Source organism: Dipodomys spectabilis, unplaced genomic scaffold (assembly GCF_019054845.1).
Source record: "Dipodomys spectabilis isolate Male_0828 unplaced genomic scaffold, ASM1905484v1 ptg000165l, whole genome shotgun sequence".
NCBI classification, from domain to species: Eukaryota; Metazoa; Chordata; class Mammalia; order Rodentia; family Heteromyidae; genus Dipodomys; species Dipodomys spectabilis.
In genome coordinates, this window is record NW_024870842.1 from 3,265,462 (window position 1) to 3,278,536 (window position 13,075).

The window sequence follows — 13,075 nt, forward strand, 5'->3', positions numbered from 1 at the left end:
TGCCACAAGTAATATACAAAGTGGCACCAGCAAATTCCAACCAAGTATTTTGGAATTGCTAAGAAGACAATGCAGATCATCCCTTTGTATGTCATGTTAACTAGGTGCTGTCAGACCTCCTATGGGGTTGGAAGTGTGATAATGTCTCCTAGCTCATTGTAAAAGAATCTAATTAAGGGTCAGGAAGTCTAAGTTTGAATCCTGGCTCAAGCTCTTACCATCTGTGTGGCTGTGAGAGGCAATTCATTAACCTCTCTGATCCTGTGTCTCTACCTTACTCTGGATGAGTGGCAGGGAATATTCACAAATTATTATCTTACCATCCTGGTCTACATGTAAACCCAAGCGTGTATTGCGATTTCTGGGAGGAGAAAGGAGATGGGCTTGGTGTTAGTGTTCAGGTTCCCTGAAGACAGCCTGAGGAGATTTTTTAATACGTTTTAAATTGTAAAAATACTGTACAGAGGGGTTACAGTTACATGAGCAAGGTAATGAGTACATTTCTTATTGAGCATTATTGCCTCCTCCTTTGTGTTTCCCCTCCCATCCCTTCCCTCCCACCTCCTTAACTACACTCCACCCTCTCCTCCCCCCCCTCCCCCCCCCCCCCCCCGGCCTAAATTGTAAAGTTCATTTTTCAACATAGTGTCTAGTACATCTCATTGTTGCAATAGATCAACCTGTATGCCTATTTAAACACTTTGTTTTTTCCCTTCCCTGAGGAGATTGTTATGCAGGAATTTTCTTTACCTGACTCTTGATGGGTCTTACATCAGACAGAGTCTGAATAAGACATCCTTCACCCCTGGAGGAGCAGCTGATGTCTTTCAGAGATGCACAGTGAAGGAAGAGATGTCCTCCTGCATCTCCTTGCTTCACCTTACTCTGCCTGCACCCCTGGTGGGCCCAGGTGAGACCTTGGCCTCAGTTGCTCACCTAGTTCTCAACCTGAGGATCTTGGAGGCCTCTTGAAATAAGTGAGAATATATGGTTGCTTTGATTGTTTGGTTTTTTTTTTTTCACCAGTCAAAAGCCCAGGGTTTCTGGACCCTGTCTTTCAGTTCTTGCAAATAAAACTTGAAAGAAAGAATAATCCCCCATACACAGTCGATCAGAGTTTCATTTTCTCTCCCTTTTAAAAATGTGTTCCAACTTCAATTTGGGTGTCCCCCGAGCCTATTAAACCTGGTCAATACGATGCACTGTTTGTCCCTCACTTACACAGACCTTCTATTCCCTCTCACAGTTGTGTCTGCCTCCCAGGCCCCTTCCTCACTCCTGTCCAGCCTCAGAAGCCAGGGAAGCGTCTGTGCTGCCCATTTGTTTTCTTTACCTATCCTAGACTTGAAGTGTTTCATATTTCTCAGTAGGCAGTGGATCAAAAGCAGTCTTTTGTGGCATTGGTCCTTCCTTATCCTAGAATGTGTTTCTGGCTATGAGAAAGACAGAAAGACTCCTTTCTATGTACGTCTACCCCTACCTCCAAAATATGAGGGAAATTGGTTGCTCCTTAAATTATAGCCTAAGGAAAGCTGAGTATGTCATTAGCTCTTTTTGGCTGGCATCATCAAATACATTGTCTATAAATGACAATCATTCTAAATCTTCTAAATGATACTTATGTGTGTATATTAAATGTGTGTTATATGGTTATATTTTATTTCATATCATATATAATTATACAGGAGATAAATATGTAAATTAATATATACATGTATAGTATCTTCAAAATATATATAGATATGTAATGTTTAATTACATTCATTTATCCTTTACAGCAAGCATATGAAGTATTTTAATTTTAACTATGTAGTGAGTTATTATGTATTGTAATATATTCCCTATGAAATCACTTAGAATATTTATATACCAGCAGATAAGTCTGTTTTGATCTACTCTTTACAAGGTTTCTGTTAATTAGTTACTGTCATTATTCCCATTTTTAAGATGAGGACTGTGAGGCAGAGAACAAGGTTCTGTAACAGGTCACTCAGTAAGTGAGAGACAGAGTTGGAGATGAGGCTATGTCATGTGTCTCTGGAGTCTGGGCCTCTCCTATCTCCAAACAGAAATGGGGAGTATCAGGCACAGGACTGTAATCAGCATAAACCAGATATCATCTCTGGGCTGGAAAATACGATGATGCTTTTGTAAAAGTAGACTATGATTATACTCTTGTGAACATTTTGCAAAGGTAAAGCATGAGTGTTGTGCTGTATACCCTTGAGTGTACTATACCTTGCCTATAGAAATACTTGGATAACAGAAGGAGATAGAAGCTTTGAAAGCAGGAGTGAGGATGATAAGAAAGTCAGAAGCTGCCCGTGTGTTCTAGCTCTCTCTAAGAGAGACACCAATTCAGAACTGCTTTTGTTTTCCCACAAGTCTCTCTTGGATGACATATTTCTTACATGGTCCAGATTAATTGCTCACCATAGGTTGCAAGAATTCTGACACTGAGGAGAGAGCTGTAGAAAGGATTTCTGTGCCTGGAATAAGCTACCCTCTACTGTATACTCAGTAGAGGGTAGCTTCATAAAAATACATTGCTCACTAATTTGACTGGCATGAGATAAATCAAACACTGCATGGAGCTTTTGACTCTTGGAGCTGAGATTGTACATAATATCTTCTATCCCGTGCTCCAGGCCTTCATCACAATGTCTGAAACTCTGTGGCAGGCACTCACAGTGGCTGCTTCATTTACCACCTCTTCATGGACAAACCTTATACTAGTCTGGGCTCTCATCTCAGAATGAGATACAGACTCTTCAAATTCCATCATGAATGTACCAATGAGAATGGTAGGTTTCCCTGAGCCTAGGAGAATAAGAAAGAAATTATTCATATCACAATAAAATCACATGCTATATTGATATTGGAAAAATTTCATTATTATTTTATTGTGAAAATAGAGGAGTTACAATTACATGGGCAAGATAATGAGTACATTTTTTTATCAAGCATTGTTGCCTCCTCTTTGTTTCTCTTTCCCATCCCTTCCCATATTCCCCCCACCTCCCCCCACCTTATCCTCCCCGCCCCCCCCCCCGCAAAGTTGTAAAGTTCGTTTTTCGACATAACGACTTGTATATCTCATTGTTGCAGTGGGTCCACCTGTATCCCTAGTTAAATGATTTGTTTTTGCCCTTCCCCTCCACAAATTATACCAACATCAAATACAGTGAAAGCAGGGGTTATACCGTGGGGGAGGGACATATAAAGCAACATAGAAATCATTTTCTAAATATGTTAGAAACAATTGCATGAAAGAAAAAAAAATTTGAATACTTATCTTGGGGTTCATTCCCCTAACATCAACTTATCTGACTTTTTCTGCTTGACTCAGACATATAATAGTTATTGCAAATAAGGGAAACCATGGGACCTATGTTTCTTTGGGCCTGGCTTACTTCACTTAATTTACCCAAATGATCACAAACAAGGCCATACTAAAGCTACCAGCACAATTATGTTTATTGCAGCATTATTTACCATAGTTAAGATATGGAACCAACCCAGATGCCCCTCAGTAGATGAATGGATCAAGAAAATGTGGTATATATACACAATGGAATTCTATGCCTCCATCAGAAAGAATGACATTGCCCCATTTGTTAGGAAATGGAAAAACTTGGAAAAATTTTCATTCTTGAAACCTCTAACTGCCTTACACTACCAATGCCATTTCCACTCTGCTCTCTACACCATGGAACCAGGTTCAACCTCTGTGCCTCCTTCTCATGAACCCAAGCAGACCCTTTTTCTGAGCAAGCTTTTTCTTAGCATCAAATAGTTGTGCGAGGAGATTTCATTTTGACATGTCTATATATTCATACCACTTGATCAGATTCATCCCTTCACAATCTGCCTTGTCCTTTCTTTCTTTTTGAATGGTGGAAAAATGTATGTTTATAATTAGCCAGCTGGACTCAGTTTGGATGATTCCAATTTTGTTGACAACATCTGCAGCATCATAATCAGGAGCCAGTGGAACATTAGCCTTCTTCTCTCCATCAGGCCTGATCAGAGTATTCACCTTAACCATGTCAGTGTCATAGAGCTTCGTCACAGCCTGTTTGATCTGATGCTTATTGGCCCTGACATTCATCCTGAACCCAAGTGCGTTGCTGTCTTCCATTTTCTTCATGGTTGACTCAATGCTCAGGGGGAACTTGATGATAGCACAGTGGTCAAGCTTGCTTCTCCTCGGAGCACTCTTCCGAGGGTATTTGGGCTGTCTCTGGAGCCACAGCATCTTGGGCCACCAGAAGGTAGGTGAAGTGTGTATGTTCTTTTTGTGGCTGTGGACGCCTTTCAGCATTGCCTTCTTGGCCTTCAAAGTCTTTTCCTTGACTTCAGCTTTAGGAGGGGCAGGAGCTCCCTTCTTCATTTTTGGTGCCATCTTGGTGGCAAAAAGTTGCCTTGTCCTTTCTTCCCAAACCAATCTCAACAAACATCACTGTCTCATTTCGTACATGGACATAAAGTATTTTGATCATGTTCACCTTCCTTTACCCTCCCTATTCTCCCTCCTCTCTCCCTAGGACCCACACCCCAGACAAGACTTATTTGAATTCCTGTCATTCAGATATTTTAGTTTATTCCAATTGTTTCAAGAGTTTCACCAGGTTATTTCACACTGTATACACATAACAAAATGGTGAAACAAGGACACCGGATGACCCATTGCCACAACGATACCCATAGGACAGTATATTGGAATTCAACTTTACAACTTCAGGCGTGGGGGTGGGGTGGGTAGGGAGGAGTGGGGGGAAGGGAAGGGATAGTGGGAAAACAACAAGGGAAGGGGTAACAATGATCCACAAGTAATGTACTCCTTGCCTTACTCATGTAACTGTAACCCCTGTATAGCATCTTTACAACAAAATAAAATTTAAAAAATTGACTCCCTAATTTATTCTCACTTTCTCCATCCTCACCACTCCCAATCAATGGCTTTTGGAGAATTTCATTTTTGTCATCTTAGTTCACAGATCCAGTGTACTTCAGTATTATTAACTGCCTAACATTCACCTTTCTTTCTCTATTAATTCTCTCAACTAGTCCCACAATTACAATCACACAATACACATATATGATGGGGTGTGTGTGTGTGTGTACATGTGTCCATCTGCCTTTGGCTTATTTTGCCTAACATGATATTCTCCAGTTCCATACATTTCCCTAGAAAAGATATTTCATTCTTCTTTATGGTTGAATTATACTTCATTGTGCCTATTTTACACATTTCCTTGATCCACTCATCAGTGGTAGAGCATCTGGATCATTCCATAGCTTAGCTACTATGAAGAGTGCTATAATAAATATGGGTATGGAGGTGCTTCTGTTATATCCTCACTTAGATTCCTTTGGATGGACGCCCAGGAGTGGTATGGTAGCCCTACCTTTGGTTTTTTGAGGGCTCTCCATACTGACTTACATAGTGGTCACACTAGTGTACACTACCACCAATCGTATATAAGGGTTCCTTTCTCCCTCACATGCTCACCAACATTTATTGTTGTTTGTGTTCTTGATTATGGTCATTCTGATAGGACTGAGATGAAATCTGAATTTCAGTTTGATTTGCATTTCATTTATGTCCAGGCATGTTGAGCTTCCCTTGTGTTATTTTCTGGGGTGTGTGTGTGTGTGTGTGTGTGTGTGTGTGTGTGTGTGTGTGTGTGTGTGTGTGTGTGTGTGTTTGTCAGTCCTAGGGCTTGAAGTCAGGGCCTGGGCACTGTCCCTGAGCTTCTTTTGCTCAAGGCCAGTGCTCTACCATTTGAGCCATTAGCACCTCTTCTGGCTTTTTCTGTTTATGTGTTACTGAGGAATCAAACCCTGGGCTTTAGGAATGCTAGGCAAGCACTCTACCACTAAGCCACATTCCCAGACCCTCTGTATTATTTTCAAGTGTTTTTCAATTTCTTCTTTCAAGCACTGTCTGTTCAGCTCATGTGCTCATTTATTCATTAGTCCAGTATCATGATAGCTCCTGCTTTGTTTTTGTTTGTGTGTTTCCTCACAAGATTGTTTTAGCTAGTCTATTTTTTTTTGTATTTTCATATGAATTTTAAGGCTGATTTTTTAATTTAAAGAATGATGTTAGGATTTATATGGGGGTTCACTGAGTTTGTGGGGCTTTGTTTTTGTTTTTTAAGTTTTGTTTTGTTTTGCCAGTCCTTGGGCTTGAACTCAGGGACTGGGCTCTGTCCCTGGCCTCTCTGTGCTCAAGGCTAGTGCTCTACCACTTGAGCCATAGCGCCACTTTCAACTTTTTCTGAGTAGTTAATTGGAGATAAGAATCTCATGGACTTTCCTCACCTGGCTGATTTTGATCCATGATCCTTAGATCTCAGCTAGGATTACAGGTGTAAGCCCCTGGCACCCAACTCTCATGATATTTATTCTGACAGTATATAAGCATGGGATGGATTTCATCTTCCGTTGTCTTCGTCACTTTACTTGTATAAACTGTAAATCTTTATTTATAGTTTTCATTGTAAAAGTCTTTTCACCTCCTTGGTTAAGCTTATTACTGACATTTTTGAAGCTACTCTACATATAATTGCTCTCTTGGTTTCTTTCTCAGGCTGTTCATTGTTGGTGTAGAGAAGAGCTACTGATTTTTGTAAGGTAACAATGTATTCTGCTATGTTGCTGAATGCAATCATGGATACTTAAATAAACCAGTTCCATTCTCTCCCCTCCAAAGTCCCATTTCTACCAATTTAAAGGCATAAAGGTCTGCTCTGACATGGAGATAGTGTATCTAATGCAGGTTATGGAGATACAGTGAAACACTTCAAGCTTGAAGTAAGAGCTTAACTCCCACTGCTAGTTTCCACACAGGTTTAGAATAAAACTTAGCTTCGTGTGTGCCCCCTCTGGCTGCACCTGCACACTTGATACTTCCTCAGCCTTAGTGCATTCTGTCCTTTTCCCCTCTGATCCCCTTTCTGACCTTCACACATCCCATGCTCTTTCCACTTCAGGATTCTCCGTTTGTGTTTTCCTTTTCCAAGAGCATTCTCTTCCAGGCTGTTCTCTCAGCCCATTGCCTTCTTGTCTTTCTAGGCTCAACTCTGCCACTTCTTCAGAGAGGACAGCTCTCACTCTGTCCATCACAGAAATGAGCCCCACCCTGTCTCACCCATCATTTGCTACTATCACTCATTCTTCCCATTTTAAAACCAATTTCTTTATCTATTTGTCTCATTTCTTTGTCCCCTATCTTCCAAACCAGAATGCAAGTACATTGCAGGCAGCTGCCCATCTGTCCAGCTCCCAGTTCAGTCTTCCCCCTATACAACAGTCTTTAGCAGAGCGTGTCAATGGAATGAATGGACAAGAGTCAATATTCATTTGTCTTCTCCATAGACATGCGTCTTATTGTTCTCATACATCATTCAAAGCTCTTATTCTGATCATCTCAACAATCATATGAGCAAATAGCTTATTATTGTCACTTCACGGTGAAGGACAATAAAGTAAGTTATTTATTCATAGGTATCATTTATTGTACTAACTGTATTAGTCGTGAAGCTTCAACTCAGGGCCTTGCTCTCGCACTTGACTTTTTTTCTTCAGGCTTTTTCACATAACAAGCTGGTACTTTGCTACTTGAGCCACACCTCTCCCTCTGGATTTTTACTGGTTAATTGGAAATAGGATTCTCATGGGCTTTTCTGCCAGAGGCTGGCTTCAAACTGAGATCCTCATATCTCAGCCTCTTGACTAATTAGGTTTACAAATGTGAGCTACCAGAGCCTACCTTAGTATTTGGATTTAAATTGTGTTAACATCACTACAAATTACGTATCTAGTCCTGCTTAGAAATCTAGAAACTTGATGGTGGCCTTACTGGAAGTAGAGAAGTCAGAAAAAAAAAGGTGGAGGGAGATGAGCCAGAGATGAGTGTCAGTTGTCTGTAACTCAGACCAGACAGAGGGAGAAGCTCAATATGTGACTGAAAGAATACTGAGGAGACAGCAACACAGAAGAGGAATTACTTGAAATGTTAATGAGACTCATGTAAGTGAATCAGAAAGAGAGTCAGAAGAGAGAGAGAGCAGATAAAGAGAAAAGCCACAAGAAGCATTACAGAGATTGTGTGTTTTATTTCTAGTCTGGGGACTTCTGTACCTATTACTAATGCTATGAACTTTTTCATACATGTATTCAGTGAAGACATGTATTCAATACTTTTGAGCACGTATCTGCAAGTGCAATTGCTGAGTCAAAAAACAGAATGTGCATTTGTCTACAGAACATGCTATGATTTTCCAAAGTCATTTGCAGTATGGGATTTGCAATTAATGTCTCTCAGCTTGCTTGGCTAGTGTTCTACTACTTGAGTCATGCCCTCATGCCTGCCTTTTGCTGGTTATTTGGGGGTAGTCTCATGAGTTTTCCTTCATCTGTTGGCTTCATACCACCATCTTCCAAATGTCAACTTACTGAGCAGGATTTCAGGCATGTACCAGTGGTGGTGCCCAGCTTGATTTTTCATACTCTTTATGCAAACTTTTAGTCTTGGCTGGCCGCATATGCAATTCCAATGTTTGTTTCTGCCTCCTAGTCATGCAGACCTACCAGGAGCTTTAAAGCTGAAGAACAGCCATGTATAGGATGAACAATAAGACCTTATTTAGATAGGTGCTGGCTTGCTTCCTTACTCTCTAAAGAACTTGAGACTCAAGATAATTTTTTTTCAAACAAGAATTTGTACTGAGCACTGAAAAATAGGTCATTCTAACTTGAGTGACATGGAGCCATGTCACAGACTTTTCAGATTGAGTGTAAAGCATTTGAAAGCCCAGGACTACCACTCTGGTTGGGAGGTGGAGGATGGCGACCTCCCACTGGCTCCCTCCAACTCCTGCAACTTTCAGATTGCTAGGCAAGCCCAGAGGAGACAGAACACAATTACAGAAGACTTCATCTGTATCACTCGGGTAAAACCCATTATTATGAAAAGATTAACCTCCCCCCTCCCTTCCTGGGCAGAAATAACTGCCTCTGTCAGGGAATGCCTTGTGCAAAGAACTCTGTGGTTTCAAAGAACTTTTAAAGTCACAGAGAGCTTAAATTCTCATCCATCTGCCACGCCCCCCATGGCCCCCCCCTCCACTCTTCCACCCCCGCCCCAACCACTTTTAGATTATCAGACCAGGAGGCCAGATAGATTGTCCCCTAAATTTTCAAGGCTACTTAGGGAGGAAATGTCTCATAACAAAGACAGATCTCTCGTTTTATGTCTTCCACACGTATGAAGAGAAGATATCAAGCTGATTAGGAAGTGACATCACTAAATTCATAAGTAAAGACAAGAAGGATCTGCAGCCTCAAGACATTCCACACAAAGACAGAAGGTAGATACCCAGGGCAAATGTTTTAGAACAGGCAGGTTTGATGTTCAAGGTTCAGCAAAAGACATTCCAATTTGGCCTACTCATTTTTTATTTAATATATTTTTATTGTAAAGATACTGTACAAGGGGTCACAGTTACATGAGTAAGGCAATGAGTACATTTCCCATTGAGCATTGTTACCCCCTCCTTTGTTTTTCCTTACCATCCCTTCTTTCCCCACCTCCCCAAATCCTTTCTCCCCCTACCCCGGAAGCTGTAAAGTTCATTTGCAACATAGTGTCTTATACATCTCATTGTTACAATGGGTCAACCTTTATCCTTATTTCAGCGTTTTGTTATTTCCCTTCCCCTCCCGCAAATTATAAAAATGTATATCCAATGTGCAGGGCACCGGAATCAAGTACAGCGACAACAGGGGTTATACCATGGAGGAATAACATAAAAAATAAACAAACACACATAGTACAATTATAAGTACATTAAAAACCACACTTAGCATCATTTTATTTTATTTATTTATTTACTTTGGAGGGTCTGGTCATGGGGCCTGAACTCTGGGCCTGGGCGCTGTCCCTCAGCTCTTCAGCTCAAGGCTAGTGCTCTACCACTTGAGCCACAGCACCACTTCTGGCTTTTTTCTTTTTGCTTATGTGGTACTGATGAATCGAACCCAGGGCCTCAGGCATGAAAAGCAAGCGCTCTACCACTGAGCCACTTTCCCAGCCCCCTTAGCATCATTTTATATGGCCATATGTACATAGCTTTTGACCTTTTCTGCTTGTCCTTTATATATTGCAAATAAGGGAGACCATGGGACCTATGTTTCTTTGGGCCTGGTTTACTTCACTTAATATACTTTTTCCAAGACTTTCCATTTCCTAACAAATGGGATGGTGTCATTCTTTCTGATGGAGGCATAGAATTCCATTGTGTGTGTGTGTGTGTGTGTGTGTGTGTGTGTGTGTGTATCACGTTTTCTTGAGCCATTCATCTACTTGAGGGGCCTCTGGGTTGGTTCCATATCTTAACTATGGTGAATAATGCTGCGATAAACATAGTTGTGCTGGTAGCTTTAGTATGGCCTTGTTTGTGATCCTTTAGGTAAATGCCCAAAAGTGGGACTGCTGGGTCAAAGGGGAGCTCTATATGGAGTCTTTTGAGGAACCTCCATACTACTTTCCAAAGTGGTTGAACAAGTTTACACTCCCACCAACAATGCAGTAGGATTTCTCTTTGGCCACATCCCCTCCAGCATCTGTTGTTATTAGATTTCTTGATTATAGCCATTCTAACTGGGGTGAGTTGGAATCTCAATGTTGTTTTGATTTACATTTCTTTTATGGCTAGAGAAGTTGAGCATTTCTTCATGTGTGTATTTGGCCTATTCATTTTACCCAAAATGGAGCCTCCTGTCAGTGAGTAGACTCAAATCTTCAATTAAGGGTGATGACTTCCCATTATCCTCTGGGATGATCATTTAGTGCTTTTACATGACCTTCTATTGCATCTCCCTCCCAGACATGTGACAAGATCATACTTGGCCAAATGGATTGATTCTGGACAATGAGCTGTGAGTAGAGGAGCCATGGACCATATGTAGAGAGGAGTATTCTCTCTCTCTCTCTCTCTCTCTCTCTCTCTCTCTCTCTCCCATATTCCCTCTCTCCCCATCTCTCTTTCTCTCTCTCTCCCTCTCTCTCTCTTTCTCCCCCTCTCTTTTTTACTCCCCTCACTCTCTGATTCTGGGAATTGATTCCATTGCCTCATGCAACCTAAGCATATGCTCTGCCACTGAGCTGTAACCCATATAGGAGCTTAATTCCTCTAAGTCCCAGACCCTTCTGAACTCACTCAGACTCTTTGGATGGCAGCAACAGCCTATGTGAGGGATGTTCCCCTAATCATAAGGAATGTAGTCATTGTTGTTTCCATTTTCCCCTGGGACTTCTGTATTATTTGTCACAGCATCATATCAGAGTCCATCCTAGCCGATACAATCTTTCTCATTCAGATTAGCATCTCATTTAAATATCTGCTTACTTGCTTAATTTCAGCATCCAAGTACCTAGAGCCACAGAGATAGAAACGCACATTTCTATGAGGAATGGAAACAGGTTATTTTGAAAGTTGCATGGATAATATCCCACTTAAACATGCAGGGCACATTTGGTGAGATTGTTAGCAAGCCAGTAAGTGGTAAGAATTGGAGAGCCTCATTTCAAGATGCTCATCGTGGTGTACTGACATGGAGACTTCATGCAGGATGTACTAGAAGGAGTGGAGAGGATTTAGAAAACCCAGGATCCATTTTTCAGACTTGTCCTGAGATGGTTGCCCACTCAACCACTCACAATCACACGTGAACTGCTCTTTACAAGGGCAGTAGAGAGAGCTAAGGCAGAGAAACAATGAATGTCTTCAAAATGATCTTCTGTATACTGGGAGTCTAGGCACACAGTGTTAGCACGGAAAAGAAAGTCAAGCTATCCCTTTTTCTTCCAGAACAGTGCAGAAAGATCTCATGTGAATCTTCTCTAAACTGCCTCAGAGAATGCAATGTCTCTGAAGACTGAGTGTGCGATATGCCTACCACATGGGGTCATTTAACATCATAACATCTGTTTGCCCAATTTGGTAAAGGAACAATCAGTGGTCCAAGTGATGCTGCTTTGGGGACCACTGAATGCCAATACTCACTCTATCTTTGATTTCCCAAGCCCCTAAAATGCACATGATAGGCTACCTTGCTGAGTCCCAGCTGTAGCCTATATACCATTCCGTTCTAGGAATCCCTGTGTAAAATGAATAATGTAGGTTCCTTCCTCCCTCCCTCCCTCCCTCCTTCCCTCCCTCCCTCCCTTTCTGCCTGCCTGCCTTCCTGCCTTCCTTCCTCCCTCCCTTCTTTCCAGTCCTGAGGCTTAAACTCGGGACCTATGCACTGTCTCTGAGCCTCTTTGTGTTCAAGGCTAGCACTCTACCACTTGAGCCACAGCACCACTTCCGGTTTTTCTGAGTAGTCTATTGGAGATAAGAGGCTCATGGACTTTCCTTCCTGGGCTGGCTTTGAACCATGATCCTCAGACCTCAGTTTCCTGAGTGGCTTGGATTACAGGCGTGAGCCACCAGTGCCCGGGTTTATCTTTTTTGAAGACAGACTTCCCAGGTGATTTTGCTCTGGCTGATTTCCAAAACCACCTATCATCCAAATAGAGGCTCTAATATTACTTTTAAAGTGTAACCATCCACAAGTCCATCAAAACACCTCCATAATTACTCAGTTTGTCATTCCTACAAGGTACATTTTAGGTGTTAACACAAATCAGTTGATCTCTGCTGCAATGAGATTTCTGTAGAAGAGCCCAACATTCTAACTCAGATAGATGACATTCTCCCTTCCTCTTGTGCATGGGACCCCAGGGCAGCAACTCATCAGGAACAACTTTCTGAGAAGAAGACTTGCTGAGAAGTGAGAATTCTTTCATCTCTTTAGTTCTTCTTTCCACAGACCTACCATCAACTTAAAAAAGACTAGGGTGGGGATTTCATTAAGTAAGCCAACTCCTTAAAATTGTTTTGAGATACAACCCCCAATTCCTTTGGTATATTTGTTAAACTCAGAAGCAATATTCTTTGAGTCCTGTCAAGCTCTTTACTCAAACACTCAGGGGCTTCTGAGAGAGAGGAGCCATATGCCC

At 41.5% G+C, this 13,075-nt stretch overlaps 1 protein-coding gene across 1 annotated transcript; it reads right to left on the bottom strand.

Annotated features, from left to right (window-relative positions):
• Positions 1-2,632: 2,632 nt before the first annotated feature.
• LOC122119386 (60S ribosomal protein L23a-like) lies at positions 2,633-4,405 on the bottom strand. The gene is made up of 2 exons (XM_042693454.1): positions 3,865-4,405; positions 2,633-2,820 (listed from the first exon to the last, which is right to left on the bottom strand). Exons 1-2 carry the CDS (start codon positions 4,403-4,405, stop codon positions 2,633-2,635), a joined length of 729 nt encoding a protein of 242 aa, XP_042549388.1.
• Between the last annotated feature and the right edge of the window lie 8,670 nt (positions 4,406-13,075).

Coding starts and splice junctions, on each gene's coding strand:
- LOC122119386 (XM_042693454.1), bottom strand. CDS start 4,405: ATGGCACCAAAAATGAAGAAGGGAGCTCCTGCCCCTCCTAAAGCTGAA. Junction 2,821..3,864: donor AAGAAAGGACAAGGCAGATT/GTGAAGGGATGA, acceptor TTATTCTCCTAG/GCTCAGGGAAACCTACCATT.